The following is a 22,011-nucleotide window of genomic DNA, read 5'->3' on the forward strand; positions in this document are numbered from 1 at the left end:
GGCAGCCTAGTCCCCATGCCCACGGCTCAGCAAAGCTGCCAGCCGTGCCCGGCTCCCTGAGCTCCACTCTCCTGCCTTTATTGCTGTCTAGATCAATAGCAGAGGCTGGCACGCAGAGCACATTTCAGCTGATGCTCTCCCGCACCTCCCCGCCCCCTAACTCTTTTGCCTGGAAGCCACGGGAGCTGGGCCAGGCTATTGACCCCTGTGCCATTTGGGCCCCTGCCAGGGCCTGGGAAATGTGTGTCACAGCAGTGGAGGCCATGCTCTGGAGGCACCAGGCCCAGGGGAGGAGGGGAAGGCTGTTCTGAGGAGCCCACTGCTGCCATGGCTTGTGGAGGGGGAGCGGGGAGCCGGGCAGCACTGCCAAGTTTGCCCAGCTGTGGGCAGAAGATGGGGCAAGTTCCTTCTGGCATCTCAGGCCTCTTAACCCCACGGGGGAGGGGGATGTGGGAATCCTGAGCTGGTGACTTAGGGAGGGGACATGGTAATTGAGGCTGGAGGCACAGAAGCCCTGGGTGCAGCGTAACCCCTTCCTCCCTATCCTATCCTGCCAGTGACGGATCCCCCTGCCCACGTGATAGCGACATGGCCTGGGGGCACAGGCGGGTGCTATCAGCTTGCCAGGGAACTGACGCAGTGTCTGGATCCCTCCTTTTCCAGAGCCAGGCTGCAGGTTGCCTTCTGCTAGTTACAAACTGAGCCCACCGACCCCCAGGGGTTCAAAGGTCAGATAGATGCGCCAGGGCAGCTTGGGGGAAGTGCGGTCTAGTGATCAGAAGTCAGGACATGGGGGTTCTATTCCCAGCTTTGGGAAGGGAGTGGGGGCTAGTGGTTAGAGCAGGGGGAGGGCTGGGAGCCAGGGCTCCTGGGTTCCATTCCCAAGTATGGGAGGGATGTGAGCTCTGATACGTTAGCGCAGGGGGACGTTGTCAGGACTCCTGGGTTCTATTCTTGGGGAGGGGAGTGGGGGGGGTCTAATGGTTACAGCAGAGGTGGAGCACAATGGAGGTTCAGATATCTGGGTTCTAGCCTAGCTCTGGGAGGGGAGTGAGATCTAGTGGGTTAGAGTAGGGAGAACTGTCAAGACTCCTGGGTCCCATTCTTAGCTCTGGGAGGGGTGTGAAGTCTAGTGGCTCTCTCTCCTCCTGCAGCTGAGAATAGAACCCAGGGGGTCCTGAGCCCCAGTCCGGCCCCTACACGCTAGGACCTCAACACCTCACAGCCTGACACAGCCTAAGAAACCCAGGAGGACTCTGGGCCATTTGCAGAGGGAAAAGAACTGTATTCCACAAAGCAGAAAGCACCTGCCATTTCCTCTGGAACAGCAGGGTCAGCTGCAGGAGGTGGGGACGGGGGGGCCTAGAACAGCACCTCTCTAGCTGGGGGGAAGGGAAAAGGCTGATTTCTCAGGGGCTCGTTTTAGCTAAGGATTTATCCAAAGCCGAAATGGGCGCTGAATATTCACGAGGTGTCCCCAGTCATGCTAGAATCCTAAGCAGATGCGACCAGGCAAGAGGGAGAAATTAACAAGCTGTCAGAGCGGCATGTGTAAATACAGCGCCTTGCCACAAAGCATCAACACAACCTTCCTGGCTCGGAACAGCCCCCAGAGTCCCCTGAGCAGGTCAGGCACATGGGACAACATGATCTCTCTTACGACGATTATCTTAATAGCATCTAGAGATCCTGCCTGAGATCAGCCGCTGCATGGATCCCCAACATCATTGGGGCTCTCATTGTACTGGGCACTGCCCAGACACACAGAGTGAGGCAGTCTCTGCCCCAAGGAGCTCACAGTCTGAACAGACAAATGGGGGGGGGGGGGGCGGGAACTGAGGCACAGATGGGGGAAGGGACTTGCCCAAGGTGACACAGCAGGTCAGTGGTATAGCCAGGAGGCCTGATTCCTGGCCCTTCCCAGCTCAAACCACTAGCCCACTCTCCTGGTGCTGGGAATAGAATCCAGGAGTTCTGACTTCCCACCCCACTGCACTAACCACCATGCTCCTTCCAGTGGCAGGAATAGAACCCAGGACTCCTGACTCCCACACTCCTGCCCTAACCTACACTGCCTCCCCAAGTCCTCCTTCAAGCCAGCTAGCCCCACGTCTGGAACATTTAGCTCCCTTTTCACTTCCCAAGCCCGTGATTTCTCTCAGTCTCTCGAGACCCCCATCCACCACTTGGGGACAGCAAAATAACCCGTTGCCCAGTCCAGGCTCTTCTCGTGCCAGCCTTTTCTTTGATTTATCTGTGGATCATTTCCACGCAGCGAAAATCCTGCTCCATTTTCCTTTACAGGCCCCTGGAATCTCTTTCCCCCAGCTGAGTCAAGGGCATATAATTAAGATCAAATCCCCCCCGACTGACCCCATCGTGCCGGCTGTGGTGCAATATATTCTCAGCTCATATGCAGACAGAGAGACTTATTAAGCCAAGCTCCTATAAAAACTGAATTCCCAGAACTGAGATATGGCAGTGGAACACCAAGGAGCCGTTTATTTAAAGGCCCTGCTGCACGGCAAAATAAATGAACAGGAATGCAACCGAGCAGTTAAAATCCTACCTGAATCCTGAAACGTTGCTACAAGTGCTAGACCAGATACTAGGGTGATGGGCAACAGTATAAAACCCATTGGCAATGTGTTAGTTAAGATCCTGTTTGGATGATCTCACAGACCTCTGGCTTCCATTATTAGGGCACTGCCTGGGTCCCAGACTGGAGCCCCCCCCAAGGCTGGCATCATACACACACCGGCTCAAGAGACAGGCCCTGTCCCAGAGAGCTCACAATGAGGGAAAAGTGAGGTGCAGGGATTTCCTCAAGGGCAGGGCCAGGGCCAGAACCTGGTGACAGAGCTGCAGGGATGCTTTCCATATCTTGACTGCACATGCATTTTTCCCTCCTCTCCTCCCTCCCAGTTGCCCATCAAGGAGCAGTGCCAGTGGGCACTGGACGGCTGGGGGCTTGGCACTGGGAGGGGGCTGACTGAAGGAGAGATTTTGTCACAGGAGTGGGGCAGAGTCACGGCACAGGGCCATGGAAGAAGGGCGGGGTCATGGCAAAGGAGATGGAAGGGCAGGGCTGGGAGGTGGGGTCATGGCCTATTGCCTCTCCAAGGCCCAGTCTGACCAGTACATCAACCCGCCACTGCTCAGGGGAATAAAGTCTCCCCCGCTTCCTAGAGGAACTGATGGGGGCATGTGTGAGTAGAGGGGAGTTCAGCAGTTGTTACATCAATCCAACACAGGGGCGCAGCCCATGCGCCCCCTCCCCACCCCCGGTACCACTGCCTGGCATCAACCTAGCCCCTTCTCCAGCACTGATCTGACGGGTTTCCTGGTGCTGGGCACAGATTTCGCTCTCCAGCAGAGCTGGCACATGGGGACGATGTTTCTCTGCCCTGGAGGGATCTTTCAATACAAAGATCTCAATTCTCTCCCCCCTCCACCAACATGCCTGCCTGACTCATGCTTTTCTGCCAAGGCAATGGGGCACACGTGTATCATCCCTGTGAGATCAGTGCCCCCCCCAAGCTTCCCAGGGTGATGTCTCGGGGACAGTGAGTGGGCTGCTGAAGATGGGTGAGCCTGAGCTAGAGGAAACAGGGCAGCATGGTCGAGTGGTTGGGCGTCAGGACTCCTGGGTTTTGTCCCTGACTCTGTGAGGGGAGTGGGGTCCAGTCGGTTAGAGCGGGGGGAAGGCTGGGAGTCAGGACTCCTGGGTTCTGTCCGTGGCCCTGTGTGGGGTTTGGGGTCCAGTCGTTTAGAGCGGGGGGGGGAAGGCTGGGAGTCATGACTCCTGGGTTCTGTCCCTGGCCCTGTGAGGGGAGTGGGGTCCAGTCGGTTAGAGCGGGGGGGAAGGCTGGGAGTCAGGACTCCTGGGCTCCGTTCCCAGCTCTGCTGGGCAAATCTCTTCTCCTCCGTGTGCCTCAGTTTCCCAGTGTGTGTAAAATGGGTATAAACCACCCCAGAGGTAATGTGGATCAAACGAGTGTATTGAGAGCCAGCGTGGGCTAGTGGGAAGCTATTCCTGGCTCTGCCACTGACGTGCTGTTTGGGCAAGTCCCTTTCCCGCTTTGTGCCTGTATTTCCACCTACGCCTTTGTCTGGTCAGACTGAGAGCTCCTCGGGGCAGGGACCGTCTCTCACTGTGTGTCTGTGCAGTGCCTGGTGCAATGGGAGCCCCGAGCTAGGCCCCACTCCCTCCGTAAACTAGGAATAGAACCCAGGAATCCTAGCTCCCAGTCCCCCCTTCTCTAACCCACTAGACGTCTCTGTGAAGAACAGAAAAAGTATGGGAGGGGAAACTGGAGCACAGAGAGTCGAAGAGACCTGCCCAGGACCTGCCTGAATCAGTGGCAGAACTGGGAATAGAACCAGGTTCCTGTCCTGTCTCAGGGTTTCCCATTCCTTGGCTTGTTCTTGTGGCTCTTTCTCTGTGATGTTTTGAAGTGCGCACCCCAGAGCTGGATGCAGCATCTCCGGCACTGATGCTGCATACAGACGTGATGCCACCTCCCTGCCGGTTTGCCCCAGGATTGTGTCCAACCTCAGCGCCACACCACACTGGGAGCATCACAACTGGGTCAGCTGCGTTCCACCAGGACCACTTTCTGGAGCCTCTGCTCCCAGCATTCATAGACCAGCAGGCCAGAAGGGACGACTGTGATCATCTGATCTCCTGCCTAACACAGGCCACACGCCTCTCCTGAATTAATTCCTGGCTGAACTACAGCCCATCTTGATTTAAACACTGCCAGTGATGGCAAATCCACCCCAGCCTTTGGGAAGTTGTTCTCCTGGTGAATTCCCCTCAGTGGTGAAAATTTGGGCCTTAGTTCCAGTCTGAATTTGTCCAGCTTCAACTTCCAGCCACTAGCTCTTGTTAGACCTTCGGCTGCCAGACTGAAGAGCCCAGTATCAAATATTTGTTCCCCATGCAGACTGGGATCAAGTCACCCCTTAACCTTCTCTTTGTTAAGCCAAACAGATGGAGTCTCCCATCTAAGGGACGTTTTCCAACCTTTTAATCATTCTCGCTCTTCTCTGACCCCTCTCTAATGTATCAACCTCCTTGTTGAATTGTGGGCACCAGAACTGGACGCAGGATTCCAACAGCGGTCGCACCACTGCCACATACAGAGGTAATAATACCTCCCTAATGCTACTTGAGAGTCCCCTGTTAATACATCAACAGGTACAGTCCCCCATCCCCCCAACATGCTTCATTTACTCAAATTGACACAATCATTTTGTGCCTCTCTGATACATTGGGTTGGATTCTGCTCTCCTCCTGGTACCAATCTGTAGTGACCCACTGGGTTCTCTACAGAGGCTATATTCCCTCCCTGGTCCCAGTTGGTATCCCCCTGTTCACCCCCCCACCCCCCAGCATCCCATTAGATCTCTTAGCCACTGTGTTGCACTGGGAGCTCATGTGCAGCGGGTGGTGTGCATACACCCCACAGGAGTGGATGGCTCTCCCACCAGACCCCTGCTCTGATATAGCAGGGATCCCAAGGAGCAAAGAGGTTCTTTAGAGAGCATGCAAGGGAATGGATCCTCCAGCAATGCAAAGGAGCAATCAGACTAGACATTCCCACTGAGATGGCTTGTTTGCGCTCAGTTCTCCATCCCCGCCCCCCACCTTCCAGCCCTTGGGTCCAAACATCATTGAAAGAACAGGGCTGTTGCCCTAAATACCCAGGACTAATGTTCTCTAGCCACAAGGGGCAGGAGACAGCAATGAGGTAACTGACCAAGGGGGAGGCACCTTTATTCACCCCCCCTATTAGATGCCCCATAAACAGGAAGAGAGCCCCACACCAACACCTGAATAAAACCATACTCAAAGAGGGCTGATCCCCCACCATTCTGGGGTCCCAATCCTGCTCCAGAGGGTGGGGTCAGGATCCAAATACAGGATCAGGCCCAAAGGTCAGAGTTAATTCAGACTCCTCTCCTTGGGGATGATGGAGAGGGGGTGAGGGCCGCTGGCTTTTCTGTAGGTAATGCCAACCTGTTGACAGCCTAAGCTAATGAGGACGTCCCCCCAGGGACACCACCACTGTAATCACAGCAAACCTCCGGCTCTGCAGTGCTGCCCTGCCCCTCCAACCGATACCTGAGCAATGCCCCTCTTCCTCTGCACACCGAACATAAGGCCACCAGCTGGCTCTCCTGAACGCCACCATGACCAGCACCATATGTTGCTATCCTATCAGAACAAGCAGCGCTGGAACTAGCCCACACCAAGCCCGGAGGGATTGTCTGACTGACAGGCAGTGCAGGGCCGCCTCTGACCCACCACTAATATCACAGTTGATGTGTGTGTGTGTGGTGGGGGGGGAGAGCTTGAAAGTGCAGTGCTTCCTACTGCCATTGGGGGCTGCATTGTTTGGCTGGAATGCAGGGTACAGAACCTCTTGCCAGCATTGGGGACCTTGTCCGCCTCTACCCCCCAGAGGTTGCATTATACACAGAGGCCACCAGGGGAGATTCTGAAGCATATGGTCTGCATGCAGCAGAGGGAAGAGGATCGGGCCAGGGAACACAGGCAGGGATGGGGCTGATTCAGCTCTGCCCCACTCTACTGCAGCGTGTAATACCTCCGGCTACAATCAGGGGATGCAGGGTATAGTTCCTCTGGCTACCACCGGGGGGAGGCAGGGTGTACTACCTCCTGCCACCACTGGGGGATGCATTGACCACTGCAAAGTGTAGTGTAGTACTTCCTGCCAGAACCTGGGGGTTGATTAAGCACTGCAGGGTGTACTACTTCCTGCTACCATCAGGGGTTGCATTGATCACTGCTGGGTGCAGTACCATCTGCCACCACTGGGGGGTGCATTATATATAAGGACTTCAGATTTTAGGTTTAAATCAATAAAACACCACAATACAAAAGAAAAAAAAAAGAGAGAGAGAAATCAGTGTTTATTCAATAAACACTGGAAAATCACCAGAAATGGTTACTTGTATCTAAGGGCTTGTCTACACAGAGCAGTTAATGCAGACTACAGGGAGGTAATTTCAAAAAGAACTATTGTCTCGCGCATTAATTGGTCCGTGTAGACCCTGCTGGTGTGCACGAAAGATTCCCAAGTGTGCTTTAAAGTAGTGCAGTTTGAAACAGTACTACCTTAAAGCGCACTAGGGAATATTACATGGCGATTACCCATCATTGTATATTCTACTGTAATGAGTAGTTTATACAATATATATTACTCATCACAGTATATCCATAGAGGAAGCCCTGCAAATTTTTCTGGACAGCTGCATAAAACTCAAAAATTGATAAAAATAAATCCTGAAAATGAAATTAATACATCCCCAAAACCAGAAGCACTAATTGCACACCACGGGGTGTAGTACCTCTGGCTACCACCAGAGGGTGCAGCCCACACTGCAGGCTGCAGAATCCCCTCCTGTCCCCACCCTGCCCCTCCACCACACCAGAACACTCCCTACTGGCTACAGCCCACAGTTCTCAGCAGAGGCCCCTGCAAAATGCATCAGGGCTCGCTCAGCCTCTCCTACCTTGACGCCTCGGATGCGGAACTCGGCCAGGGCTCGGCTCATCTTGGAGGCAGCCGTGGGGTGGTCCTTCCCATGGGCAATCACCTTGACCAGCAGGGAATCATAGTGAGGGGAGATGACAGCCCCCTGGAAGGCAGAAGCGCTGTCCAGACGGATACCCATGCCCTCCCCGCTTCGGAAAACCTGCATGAGGGATACAGGAGAAAAGAAGCTTGAGGTTATGATTCTGCTCTCTCATTACAAATGCTATGGTAGCAGCAATTCAGATGGGGCAGTGTTGTGATGGGGTAGAACAGACCCCACTGAAATTGGGATCCCAATGTGGTAGGTGCTGCACAGTCCCCAACTGAGATCAGGGCCCCCCCGGGCCAGGCACTGCACAGACCCTGACTGAGATGAGGGTCCCCATTGTGCGGGCGCTGCACAGACCCCGACTGAGATCAGTGCCCCCATTATGCCAGGCGCTCAGTTGGGTCCTCCAGGTGCTACAGCAATATAAACAATCAGAACAAATGAGCTTTCCCTTGTCAATGCTGCTTGTTGCCTTTTTTGATGCTCAGTTGGGGCAGCGCAACCAGCCCGGTCAGTTTCAATTTGTATTTCTAGTCAGTTTCATTTTTTAGTCTGAAGCCCTGGTCTGAGGCTGGGAGGTTCAGTCTGAAAATTCCCCTGGGGAACTCCAAAGAAAACACTGTTTACAGCGGGAGGATGAACCCCCCCCCCACCACAGATCTATATGCACGGTGACGTTTCAATCATGCTTAGGCTCAGGGGAAAGCTAAGCCAACCTGACAGTGCCCCTTTAGACACACACAGCACAGCCACAGCATTTGCCAGCCTGGATCACATCACTGGACCTTCAAACCCAGTCTCCAGAAACAGTTGCTCATGAAAGCTTATGGAGAACAGGGAAGTGCCCCCCCATCCCCCAAAGCATGTCACTGCTGGCTTGTGCCCTAGATTGGGGGAACTGGCTGGCTCAGGGGGGTAAGAGAGCTGGGATGCTAAATGGGGTCTGCATCAAACAGGAGTGGGGTGAGGGGGGATATGATATGGGGCCTTTCCCTTCTAGGGGGCATTGACTCCGATGTGGCCCCAGTGTGCAGGGATTGGCTAGCTCAGGGATGTGGGGAATTGGACACTGGGTCTTTCCCCTCCAGGGGGTGCAGGCTCCAATCTGGTCCCAGGGCAGGGGATGCAGGGAAGTGGGGAATTGTGATACAGGGTCTTTCCTTTTTAGCAGTGATTTTAAGAGAGGTTAGAAGGGACAATTATTAAAGCTGCAGATATTATTCCCACAAGAAATTTTCTTCTTGGGAAATGCAGCTTGGTTGAAATGGCCGTTTTGCTGCAGGAAAGCCCGGGCTTGGACAACATTTTCCAGTCGCCTTGACGTAATATTATTATTTGTATTGCAGTGATGCCACGGACCAGGCCCCCACTGTGCTAGGTGCGGTACAGACACAGGACAAAGATGGTCCCTGCCCCAAGGAGCTTCCAATCTAAGTAAAACAGGAGTTCACTCCCCTTTTTAATTTGCCCCTCATTGGAAAAAAGAAGAAAAATGATTTTTAATAAGTGTGAAGGGGGAAGGAAAAAATGAGCATTTCTCATATTGAGATTCCTGCAGAAAATCCAATTTTTTTCTCATTGAAATATTTCAGAAGGTTAGGTGTTCTCCAGGAAATGTTTCCCACCAGTGCCCTGTTATGCCAGGCTCTGCACAGACCCTGACTGAGATCAGGGCCCCACTGTGCCGGGCTCTGCCCATACCCTGACCGAGATCAGGGCCCCATTGTGCCAGACGCTGCACAGACCCCGACCGAGATCAGGGACCCATTGTGCCAGGCGCTGCACAGACCCCGACCGAGATCATGGCCCCATTGTGCCAGGCGCTGCACAGACCCCAACTGAGATCAGGGCCCCTGTTGTGCAGGGTGAGTTGTGGTGATGTGAGATGACTTGTTGGGTCTTTGGGATTTTTCCTTCTGAAAGCAAGGGAAGGATTTTTCATAGGAACTCCTTGGATTTCGGGGCAGCATGTCTAGCAGCTGGAATAATTCATGCCCCAGCAACCTCCAGCCTCTCCCTTTTGCTGCTAATGAAGCTAATAAATCAGAACAATAAACAAGGACGAAGCTGGGGGGGTTTGCTTACAAATGCTCCTTAATTGGGCTCCTTGTCAGAGGACGATTAAAGCTGTTTACTTGTTTCTACAGTGGAGGAGCCTTTCCACACGTTACTGGAGGGGGACTGGCTGGGTCAGGGGCGCGCAGAAAGGGATCCAAGGTCTTTCCCTGGATCCAGTCCAACCTCACGTCTATTGTACTAATTTAGCTCCACTGTTAGCAGGACTCCCAGCCCCACTTGCTCTAACCGCCAGATCTCAGAGATGGGGCTAGAACCCAGGAGTCCTGGAACTGCGATCCCTCCCGTCCTCCCACCCGATTCTAAAACCCAGGCAATAACCCAAGGTGAGATGCCTGCAGAGTCTGCTGGCAGCCAAGGGGTTAAAATGCAAGCCAGACTTCAGACAGGCTCCTGTCATTCCCTGCCTGTGATTGACAGCTGCCAGGCTGCCATCACAACAACCTGACATGGGATGACATAGGGTGAAAGTTAAATCAGATGCAGCGCAAACGTCTAGCTCCCGGGGGCTTCTGGCTCTGACTGCAGCAGCTTGTGAGAGATCTTCCCAACTCTCCCCAGTGGGCTGCAGCATGGGGCCGTGCGCAAGGCTGGCCTGAGCAAGGAGTGCCAGCTCCTGGAGTGACGTAACTGTGGCAGATCGCAGCTTCCATTGAAAAATAAAATGAGTTTCTAACCCTTTTGGTTGGGCACAAAAGCTGGAACTCGTGACTGACGCCTGCCTGAGTCTTCAGAGAGCCTGAGCCGATCGCTCCAAGCAGGTGAGCTGCCCTGGGAACAGAATGCAGGAGTCCCGACACCCTACTCCACTTGCTCTACCCACTAGACCCCACGCCACTGCCAGCGTTGGGGATAGAATCCAGGAGTTCTGGCTCCCATCCCTGCTCTGACAAAGTGAGTAAGAGAACTTTTCCTGCACTGGCTAAGGGTCACTTTGGGTTCAAGTGGCTGTGGAGCTAACGGACAAGGGGTCTAGGCCCTGCTCTCTCCGTTGGTGGCTTATGGGTTCTAGGCCCCACTCTCTCCGTGCATGGGTCACGGGTTCTAGTCCCTGCTCTCTCCGTGCATGGGTCATGGGTTCTAGGCCCCACTCTCCCTGTGCGTGGGTCGTGGGTTCTAGTCCCTGCTCTCTCCGTGCGTGGGTCGTGGGTTCTAGTCCCTGCTCTCTCCGTTGGTGGGTTGTGGGTTCTAGTCCCTGCTCTCTGTGCGTGGGTCATGGGTTCTAGTCTGTGCTCTCTCCTTCTAGGCCTCGCTCTCTCTGTGTGTGGATCGACGGTTCTAGTCCCCGTGGTGTTCAAGCCCCAGCTGGCTGTGTGGTGAATAAGCAACTCACTGAGATATGGGTTCTATCCCAGCTCTGGCAGGGGCGTGGTGTCTAGCAGTTAGAGCAGAGGAGCTGGGAGCCAGGACTCTGGGGTCTATCCCCCAGCTCTGGGAGGGGAGTGGGGTCTAGAGCACAGGGACTGTCTCTTCCCTGCATGTCAGCAATTCCCCTCCCCTCAATTTCATTGTCTCTGTGCAGATATATTCACAGCGTCGATGCTTATTAAAACCCACTCCCTTTGGGCAACCAGCCCTTTGACTGACACGCATGAGGATGCATGGGGGTGGGAGTTGAGCCAAAAAGAGGGCTCCCACCCCCAGCCCCCGTAGCCAACCCGCCCTGGCTCACTTTCCTTCGCGGCTCCCTGACGGTATCTGAGTCGTACACGCCTGCCACAATGCTGATGCATCCCACGTGCCTGGCAGGGTCCGGCTGGGAGACGGGGGCTGTGGGAGGCTCAGTAGGGGGCGCTGTGGTGCAAGGAGTGGGGCATAGAATGCTCACCCACTCCAGCTGGGCTGGCCCTTGGGCTAGCTAATCCCATGTGAGCAGGAGGGATTCTACCCACTGGAATTCCAGGGCCATATGTTCTCAGCCCTTACACAGCTGCCCTGGGGCTCTCTGCAGCTCAGGAGAGCACCTGAGACTCAGAGCCATCCTCTCCCCTTGCCTGATGCAGCGTGCCTCTTCCCAAAGGGTCCGGGCTGCAAGGCCCCTACATGGCTTTGGACATACGGCACCGAGAGCCAGCTAGAGTCTCTCTCTGCTACTCTGGTGCAGCTGAGACAGGCAGCCAGTGCGGGAGGTCAAAGGAGAGACTGAGAGATCCAGGTTAGGACACTGGAGAAGGAGTCAAGACTCCTGGGTTCTGCCCCAGCTCTGGGAGGAGAGTGGGGTGTAGTGGTTAAAGCAGGGGGGACTGGGATGCCAAACAATTGGGTTCTGTTCCCAGCTCTGCTGCTGACCTTAGATACTTCACTTCCCCTCTCTGTGGCAGTCTCCCCTCCCAGCCACAGAGCTGGGCACTCAAGACAACTGGGATCCCTTTCCAGCTCCACAGCTGACTCGCTATGTGACCTTGGGCAAGTCCTTTCACTTCTCTGTGCCAGTTTCCCCTTCCACCCTCTGTCTATTCCCACCGTGTGCTCCTGTCTCTCACTGTATGTCGATGCAGTGCCCAGCACAATGGGGCACTAATCTTGGCCAGGGTCTGGTAGCATCCTTTTAAGACACATGCACAACCTCAACTCTGCCCTCTGGTGCATAGGCACAATCAAGGCTAAAACCTATTCTCCAGAACTGCAGCTTCTATTCTAAAGAAGTCAGTGTTTTATGCTAAAGTTTGGGGAGAAAAGCTAGAAAATGGGACCTGACTGTACCCAATGAGGAGATGCCTGCCTGAGTCTGCAGAGAGCCTGAGCCCATCGCTCTGAGAGGAGGGAGCTGCCCCGAACATAACTGACACAGCAACACTGCCCGTGTCTGCGGAGAGCCTGAGCCCATCGCTCCGAGAAGGGGGAGCTGTCCCGAACGTAACTGACACAGCGACACTGCCTGAGGCTGCAGAGAGCCTGAACCCATAGCTCCAAGAAGGGGGAGCTGCCCTGGGTATCTCAATAGGGTGTGAACTCCCAGCCCTGTTGCTCAGGGGGTCCTTGGGAGCAGGGCAGCTCTGTGTGTGAGGCAGCCGTCCCCAACCCAAGCAGAGACATACGGCTTGTGGGGAAGTGAATTTCAAAGGGAAGGGATTGCTGCAGCTGTGGGGCTGAGGGGACCCTGGCAGGAGTGGGGCATGGCCACAGCACAGGGAGGTGGCAAGGGAGTAGGAGTCACAGGGGATCCATGTGTCTCAATGCCCGGAGTGACTCTTGGGGGGGATCCCTGCTGCTGTGGGGGGCGGAAGGAGAGAGGAGACCTCTTTCCCCCCGCCCAAGTGTGGGGCTACAGGGGTCCTCCATGTCTCTTTGCTGCACTCTCTCCAGGCATGGGGGGTGGAGGGGAGGACTGATTAAAGCTACCAGCCAGGCCTAATGTCCCTCGCTCAACAGCTAATAGGCTGGGATGTATCACCCTCATGCCTAGGAGCAGCTGGGCTGGAGAGTGGGGGGAGACAGATGCACAAGGATGGTGCTCAGTTCACACCCCTCCGAGGGAGCCGGGAGGGCTGGGCGCTGGGGCAGGAGGGTGCCCCTGGGTGCGAACAGAAGGCTGGGATGATGGCATGAGACAGCCCCGCTCCCGCAGTTCAGCGGGGGTGGGGGCGGGAAAGGTTACAGTGTGTTTGTGGGGTAGACAGCGGTTCTGGCTTAACCTGCTGGGAGGCTGTGGCCAGTGTAGTCTGGGGGCACTGCAGTGTGTTGCAGGATGCCTGGGTTCTATCCCTGGCTCTGCCACTGGCTTATTGTTATCCAGTATATTGGCAGGTCCCTTCCGAGGTGCCCTGCGCCCCAACATACTAGATCAGCGGCACAGCCAGGAATGGAACACAGGCGTCCTGCGCCCCAACATACTAGATCAGCGGCACAGCCAGGAATGGAACCCAGGCATCCTGCGCCCCAATACAATAGATCAGCGGCACAGCCAGGAATGGAACCCAGGCATCCTGCGCCCCAATACAATAGATCAGTGGCACAGCCAGCAATGGAAGCCAGGCATCCTGCGCCCCAATACAATAGATCAGCGGCATAGCCAGGAATGGAACCCAGGCATCCTGCGCCCCAATACAATAGATCAGCGGCATAGCCAGGAACGGAACCCAGGCATCCTGCGCCCCAATACAATAGATCAGCGGCATAGCCAGGAACGGAACCCAGGCATCCTGCGCCCCAATACAATAGATCAGTGGCACAGCCAGGAATGGAACCCAGGCGTCCTGCGCCCTAAATACAATAGATCAGCAGCACAGCCAGGAATGGAACCCAGGCGTCCTGCGCCCCAACACAATAGATCAGTGGCACAGCCAGGAATGGAACCCCGGCGTCCTGAACCCTAAATACAATAGATCAGCGGCACAACCAGGAATACAGCTTAGGTGTCCTGGCACCCTGCCCAGTGCCCAACCCACTAGAACCCACTGTCTGCCCTGCAGCGCTCCAGTGATGGTGTTCCCAAGTAATGGATATTTATTAACACCCCTCCTTACCTTAACCTAGCTGTGTGTGTGCGAATTACAAATGTGCCTTAATGATTAATGGTCAATTGGCCAGGAACTCTCTGCATAGGTTAGTTACTGGACTATAAATACAGCTGCTCCAGCCTGGGATCCATCACCTGAAACCTCAGCTAAGAGCGTGGCTTCGTCTCTTGATAAACCTGTTTTTTTATCAAAATTAGATGCTTGTAATAGCTACTATTAAAAGCCACAGCCATGAGTTCATGGGGAAAATGTGCCCTGCTGCTATTAGATGTATTACAGTAGTGCTTAGAGGCTCCCACTGAGATCAGGGACCCACTGTGCTGCGCATTGCATAGACGCCAACAGAGATCAGGACCCCGTTTGTGCCGGGTGTTACACAGACCTCAACTGAGATTGGGGCCTCCCTTGTTCTGGGTGCTGCACAGACCCCAACAGAGATCAGGGCCCCCTTTGTGACGGCTCTACGTAGTCCCCAACAGAGACTGGGGGGGCCCCCCTTGGGCTGGGTGCTGAACAGACCCTGATTGAGAGGAAGTTTTTCCAGCCTAAATCCTCCCTTGACTCAATTTTATCCCTTCACTCCCAGTTAAATCCCCTGGACCCACCATCTGTGTATGAAAGTTGACTTTGATGTAACTCCAGGAGAAGACCCCAAACATTCTCATAGGCAGTTTGACCTTCTGCATACCACCGGCCTGAGAATCACGCTCTAGCTGGTCCTGCCTCCAACCCAGATCTGGTGGTCGAGCTAGAGTGCAGCTTTTAGACAGATGACTGGTCTTGCTTTAGAAATTTCACGGGATGGAGAATCCACCTGTCACGATGTTCCACAATGAAACACACACACCAGAAGGAGAGCCACCATGAAACACATCCGCTTCTCTCTCTAAAGGAATTTGCTGGGATTTCCCTCTGGCAGCTACTGCCTCAGGTCCCAGAAAGTGATTTCACCCCGTCCACGCCTGCTGGGACACGATGACTGGGATACTGCATCTCGTTCTGGTGTCAACACATTGCAGAGGGGGTCTGACAAAAAGCCACTAGAATGACGAGGTCTAGAAAACGTCTGCTGTGACTGCTACTGGAATCCTGTGCCCAGTTCTGGTGTCCCCAGTTCAAGAAGGAGGTTGCTAAACCGAGAGGAGTCTGATTGGGAAGAGCCATGAGAATGATTCCAGGACTGGGAAACATGCCTTATAGCAAGAGACTCCAGGAGCTCACTCTATTTAAGGTTGAGGGTGACTTGATCCCAGTCTGTAAGCAGTGTTCCCTCTAATTTTATACATCCATGTGCAGAATGAATTTTATTATGTGCACCAATATGGAGGTGATGTGTGGCAGGGGCGGGGCCGAGGGGTTTGGAGTGTGGGAGGGGGCTCAGGGCTGGAGCAGAGGGTTGGGATGTGGCGGGGAGGTGAGGGCTCTGACTGGGGGTACAGGCTCTGGGGTGGGGCCAGGGATGAGGGGTTCAGAGTGTGGGACGGGGCTCAGGGCTGGGGCAGAGGGTTGGGATGCGGCGGAGGGTGAGGGCTCTGGCTGGGGGTACAGGCTCTGGGGTGGGGCTGGGGATTAGGAGTTTGGGGTGCAGGCTGCCCCGGGGCTGCGGCGGGGAGAGAGGACTCCCCCCAGTCCTCTCCCGCCGCAGCAGCCTGTGGCTGGAAGAGAGTGCCTCTCCCCACCGTGGCAGCCCCGGGGCTGAGGGAGAGGTGCCTCTCCAGTCCAGGCTGTGGCTGGACACCTGCATGGCCCTTGGTAGGGAACTTAGACTGTAAGCACATACATGGGGAACAGAAACGTGATAATAGGGGGCTCTTCAGTCTGGCAGCCAAAGGTCTAACGAAGTCCAGTGGCTGGAAATTGAAGCTGGACAAATTCAGACTGGAAAAAAGATGTACATTTTTACCCATGAGGGTAACTGACGATTGGAACAACTGACCAAGGACTGAGATGGATTCTTCAAGGTTGGATTTTTTTCTAAAATATCTGCTCTAGTTCAACCAGGAATGAATCCAGGGCTGTCCTATGGGCTGTGTTATTCAGGAGATCAGACTAAATGATCACCATGGGCCCTTCTGGCCTGAGAACCTACACAAATCTGAGGTTTGGGGAGCTCGATCTGTTTAGCTATTGACCTCAGCCCATAAGCACCTCCACAGGGAGATCTGGGAGAGCAGAGGGCTCTTCAGTGCGGCAGACAAAGGCAGAAATGAGGCCCAACGGCTGGGAGCTGAAGCTGGACAAATTGCGACCAGACAGAAGGTGCAGATTTTTAACAGCTGACCTAGGGACTGGGTAGATTCTCCATCAGTCGGAGTTTTCAAATCAAGACTTGACTTCTCTCTGTCAGACAGAGTCTAGCCCAGGAGTAGGCAACCTATGGCACGCGTGCTGAAGGCGGCACGCGAGCTGATTTTCAGTGGCACTCACACTGCCCGGGTCCTGGCCACCGGTCCGGGGGGGTTCTGCATTTTAATTTAATTTTAAATGAAGTTTCTTAAACATTTTAAAATCCTTATTTACTTTACATATATAACTAAACTATTATGGTATTATAGACTTATAGAAAGAGACCTTCTAAAAACGGTAAAATGTATTACTGGCACGCGAAACCTTACATTAGACTGAATAAATGAAGACTCGGCACACCACTTCTGAAAGGTTGCCGACCCCTGGTCTAGCTCCACCACCTGATCTGGGGCGGAGGCAGAAACGGCTGGGGGAAATTCTCAGGCCTGTGTTACACAGAACATCAGACTGGATGACAGTGGTCCCTGCTGGCCTTGAAATCTATGGATCTATGGCGAGCGCAGAGAAGAGCCCCAGAAACGATCTGAGGGCTGGGAAATGTGTCGTACAGTCAGAGACTTAAGGAGCTCAATCAGTTCAGCTTCTCAAAAGGATCAGGGGTGACTTGGTTCCGGTGCATAAGGACCTTCCTGGGGAGAAAACACCAGGTACAAAAGGGCGCTTTAATAGAGCAGCGAGAGGCAGAACAAGACTCAATGGCTGGGAGTTAAAGCCAGGCATGCGCCACTGAGAAACAAGGCATCAAACACCAGTGATGGTGATTATTGGAACAAGCTCCCAAGAGAACTGGTGGATTCTCCATCTCTCGGCGTCTTCAAATCCAGCCTGGCTGCCTTTCCGGCAGGCGCTTGAGTCAAACACAAGTGACTGGGCTCAGTCCTGGGGGGCCGGAGGGACCCTCTCGTGCCTTGTGTTGCACAGGAGGTTAGATTGGATGATCTTAACGGTCACTTCTGGCCTCAGACTCTATGAACACACTGCAGATTCTTCTCCGAGCTGAAGACAAAGTTGTCTTCCCCTTGTGGTGTGGTCTCAGATGCTTACAAGGCAACTATTTTTCCTTGGCTGTCTCCAAAAATCTCAGTGATTTAAAGGAAGTTGACAAAGGGATATTATTTATGAGACTGACAAGGGAAGATGGGAGGCAGCTAATTAAGTGAGACAGGCGGAAGGACTCATCGGCAAGGGACTCAGCTCCCTTAACCTGCTGGATAATTAAAGAGCTGAGATGCTTTGGTTCTTTATATCCCAGATGGAAAAAAAAGACCTGTGTTTGCTTGGACCTGAGAGCTGGCTTTATGCACAGGGATAACTTACATGCAAACTGAAGGGAATGTGTTGTAATAATATAACAATACTGACTTCATTGATAGCATTTTTCATTGGTAGATCTCAAAGCACTCTACTAAAGAGGTCAGGATCATTATCCCCATTTTACAGATGGGGAAACTGAGGCACGGAGAGGGAAAGGAACTTGTCACACATCAGAAGAGAGCCAGACACAGAACCCAGGAGTACATCTAACCATCAGCCCCCACTTGCTTCCCAGAGCTGTGAACTGAACCCCGGAGTCCTGACTAGTGCTGGCCAGACAACAAGAATCCGTGTTGCAAAAAATGGTGAGGTTTCACCGGTTGTTTCCATTCCAACGTGGAATGAAACCAAGACCTGTTGAAAATGTTCCTGGAAAAATGAGAGAGCAGCAGGCGGGGAGCTCCACACACAGAGCCCAAGTGGCTGCTGAGCTCCCGCTATGGAGCTGGGAACTGAGAGCCCGGGAGGCAGCCACGTTCCCGGTCAGGAGCCTTGGTGCAGTTTGGAGGGGGAAGCCCAGGCAGCAACCTGGCTGGGAGCAGGGAGCCAGGATCTCAGGGGCAGCCTGGCTCTGAGCAGGGAGCCTGGGTTGCAGCCCGGCTGGAAGCAGGGAGCCAGGAGCCTGGGAGGCAGCCGGCTCTAGCTGGAGCGCTGCACCTATTCCAGGGAGACGGTCCAAGGTGTGAGTAGCTTTCTTGTTAACTTCATGGTTCCAGCACGGAGCTGGGAAATTGACAAGAATGAGAGCCAACAGCTGATATAAGTAACCAGCAGTGTCTACAGCAGAGGTGGGCAAATTACGGCCCGCAGGACCCTCCTGCCCGGTCCCTGAGCTCCTGCCCCAGGAGGCTAGCCCCCCGGCTCCTCCCCTGCTGTTCCCCCTCCCCCGCAGCCTCAGCTCGCCCCGCTGGCGGCGCAATGCTCTGGGCAGAGGGCTGCGAGCTCCTGGGGCAGCACAGCTGCAGAGCCAGGGCCTCCAGGGTTTTTGCTACCCCAAGCAGGAAAAAAAAAAAAAAAAAGCCGCGATCTACCGCCGCCACTTCAGTCTTCAGTGGCAATTCGGCGGCTGGTCCTTCGCTCTGAGAGGGAGTTGCCGAATTGCCGGACGTGCCGCCCCTCTCCGTTGGCCGCCCCAAGCACCTGCTTGCTGGTCTGGTGCCTGGAGCCGGCCCTGAGGGCCTGACCCAGTACTCTGTGCTGCACGGTGGCGTGGCTGTCTCCAGCCGGGCGGCGTGGCTATAGCGCCGCCAGCCACCAGTGCTCCAGGCAGCGTGGTAAGGGAGCAGGGGGGGTTTGATAAGGGCAGGGGAGTTCGGGGTGGTGGTCAGGGGTCGGGGGGGATGAGGCCGGGGTGGTCAGGGGACAGGGAGAAGGGGTGATTGGATGGGGCAGGGGTCCCACGGAGGCAGTCAGGAAGGAGAGGGGGGATTAGATGGGGTGGCAGGGGGCAGTCAGGGACTGAGGTTCCTGGGGCTATCAGGGGCTAGGGAATGGGGGGGTTGGATGGGGTAGGAGTCCCGGGGGGGCTGTCAGGGGGCGTGAAGCAGGAGGGGTCAGATGGGGGCGGGGGCGGGCCAAGCCTGGCTGTTTGGGGAGGCACAGCCTAACCAGCCCTAACCGGCCCTCCATACAATTTTGGAAACCCGATGCGGCCCTCAGGCCAAAAAGTTTGCCTGCCCCTGCTCTACAGGGCCATCACGTCACCCTAACTACACCGACATAAGCCCTACGCGTCTCGTGGAGGTGGAGTTATCATGTCGGAGTGGTAGGGCACTTACATCAGCAGGAGCCAGGCTGTAGCGTGTACGCTGACTGACTGACACAACTAGATCGACATAAGCTGCCTTATGTCGACCTAACTGTGTAGGCCAGGCCTAAGACACCCGCCTGGCACAATTTTGGTTGAAAGTGACCCTGTATCATGAAAAGTTTTAGTTTTGATAAACTGGTATTTTCTCATAAAAAAATATTTTGTGAAAAAGTTCCCGACCAGCTTCTGGCCCAGTGGGAGCTCCAACCTTGGTCAGGGTCTTTGCAGCTCCTGACACAAAGGGGCCCGGATTTCAGTTGAGGTCTGTGCAGTGGTGGAAAATAGGAGCCCCCAATCTCAACTGAGCCTTCTCTGTGCTACAATAATACATCTAATGGTTATTATTATTATAATGGTAGCTCCTAGAGTTCCCACTCAAGATAAATTCAGGCTAGAAATACGGCCCAAATTTTTAACAGAGGTGGATTAACCATTGGAACAACGGACGCGGGATCAGGATGGATTCTCCATCACTTGGAGGCTTTAAATCAAGAGCAAATGTTTCTCTAAAAGCTGTAGCTCGACCACCAGACAGGGGCAGGCGGCAAGAGTGGCTGGGGGGGATTCTCAGGCCTGGGTTATGCAGGGGGTCAGACTGGATGACCTCATGCTCTCTTCTGGCCTTGAAATCGATGGATTTCTGAATGATCCCTTGGAAGAGGATAGACACTGGGCTATACCTGCCACATAAAGGAAATCTAAATAAAATCAAGCTTTAAAATTAAAGTTCTCCCCCAGGAGCTTGTGAACAGATCACTGAGCCCAGAATTAACTAAAGACAGATGAGTCTCATAATGAGGGGATTTCATAACAGGTTCAGGAAGCCAATATAACTGGAGTGCTGCCCTGGACAAGACATGCATGGAGCAATGCAGGGCCTTGCAAATGGGGTGGGGAGAGAGGAGCGGGACATGGGAATAGAGCGGGCATAGCCTTTTTAAAAGAATGACGAGGGTTCACATCTGGGATTCCTGGGTTCTACCCCTAGCTCTGGGAGAGGAGTGATGTTTAATGGTTAGAGCAGGAGCAAGGGCTGAGCGTCAGAACTCCTTGGTTCTAGCCCCAGCTCTGGGAGGCAGTGTCACCTTGTGGTCAGAGCAGGAGGAGGGGCTGGGAGTCAGGACTCCTGGCTTCTATTCTAGGCCGTGGGAAGGCAGTATGGTCCACTGATTAGAGCCTGAGTGCCTATCCTCAGGCTCTAATCAGTGGACTCCTGGAGTCTATTCCCAACCCTGAGAGGAAATCAAGGTCTATTGGTTAGAGCAGGGGTGGCTGGGAGTCAGGTGGGTTCTAGCCTCTACTCTGGAAAGGGAGAGGGGGCTAGTGGCTAAAGTAAGCAAGTGACTGGGATCGTTCAGTAAAACACCACTGCAGCAGCCAGTAGATACAGAGCCTATATTTTGCAAAGCGCTGATTTTTTCTATGGCCAGGAGCTTGCGAGAACAGTAAGTGGGGCTGGGCTGGGGTTTCTCATCTCCATGAAGCAGGCAGGGCTAGAGACTGGTTCGGAGTTTACAGATCAGCGCTAATTAACCTCAATTGTGCTGAGGCAGTGGTTCCTGCCAAGAGTTATTGCGTCTCTCCCCGAATTCATCGACAAACAAATCCCCGCAGTGGGTAAATAATGCAATTAGCAGTTACTCTGTTGAGTCACATTGCTAGGTCACGGGACAGCTCCCAGCATTTTTCCATTCACAGTTACTTCCAACAGCATTTTATTGGGGATGGAAGGCAGGCCGGTTTAGTGGTTAAGGGACTACACTGGGAGTCAAGGCTCCTGGGCTCTATTCCCCACTCTGGGAGTGGAGAGAGGCCTAGTGGCAGAGAGGACTGGAAAGCAGAACTCCTGGGTTCTGATAACCACACAGAACTTCCCAATGACAGTGAAGCTGTGATTCACAATCCCCCCAAGCACAGAGGGGAATCACCCCGGTCCTTGGCAGTACAGAGTTTATGACACACAGGTCAGCGTCAGAGATCCCGTTGCTCACACTAGCTGCCTTCTGTGCCTTCCGCTTGACAGCATGCTGCAGGCACCTGGGCTGCTTGGCTTTCTATTAGCAAGCTAAATGAGGCAGAGAATGAAACCTAAAAGTAAGAGCTAATGGAAAACATTAACCGCTACTATGATCACCTGTTCTGGGGTCCACAAGGGATGGTGGAAAATCAGATACACATTTTTGAAACCACATTCAAGCGAAACTCCCCTCTCTTTGAGTGATGCCTCAACACTCCAGTAACACACAGGCTGGTCCCCCACCCTCACAGATGGCACAGTGCACACGAGCACTGTGGGACAAAGTCTAATACTTGCTCTCTGCTCTGGCAAAACTCGGGTTTAGATCCAGCGTAGCAAGAGGAGCTACTTACACTGGTTGTGCTTAAACACAGGCCTAGACCATCACAGTGGTCCTTCGAATGGCCCCT

General features: G+C 54.1%; 1 protein-coding gene across 11 annotated transcripts in view; it reads right to left on the reverse strand.

Annotated features, from left to right (window-relative positions):
• Positions 1–22,011, reverse strand: part of PC (pyruvate carboxylase) — a 245,306-nt gene that overhangs the window by 38,882 nt on the left and 184,413 nt on the right. For all 11 annotated transcript variants that reach the window (XM_065552955.1, XM_065552958.1, XM_065552954.1 and 8 more), the window contains one exon: positions 7,546–7,728. In XM_065552955.1, coding sequence (XP_065409027.1) covers positions 7,546–7,728 — 183 coding nt within the window. The remainder of the gene's footprint in view (positions 1–7,545; positions 7,729–22,011) is intronic.

The sequence above is a fragment of the Chrysemys picta genome, chromosome 7 (genome assembly GCF_011386835.1).
Source record: "Chrysemys picta bellii isolate R12L10 chromosome 7, ASM1138683v2, whole genome shotgun sequence".
NCBI lineage: Eukaryota > Metazoa > Chordata > Testudines > Emydidae > Chrysemys > Chrysemys picta.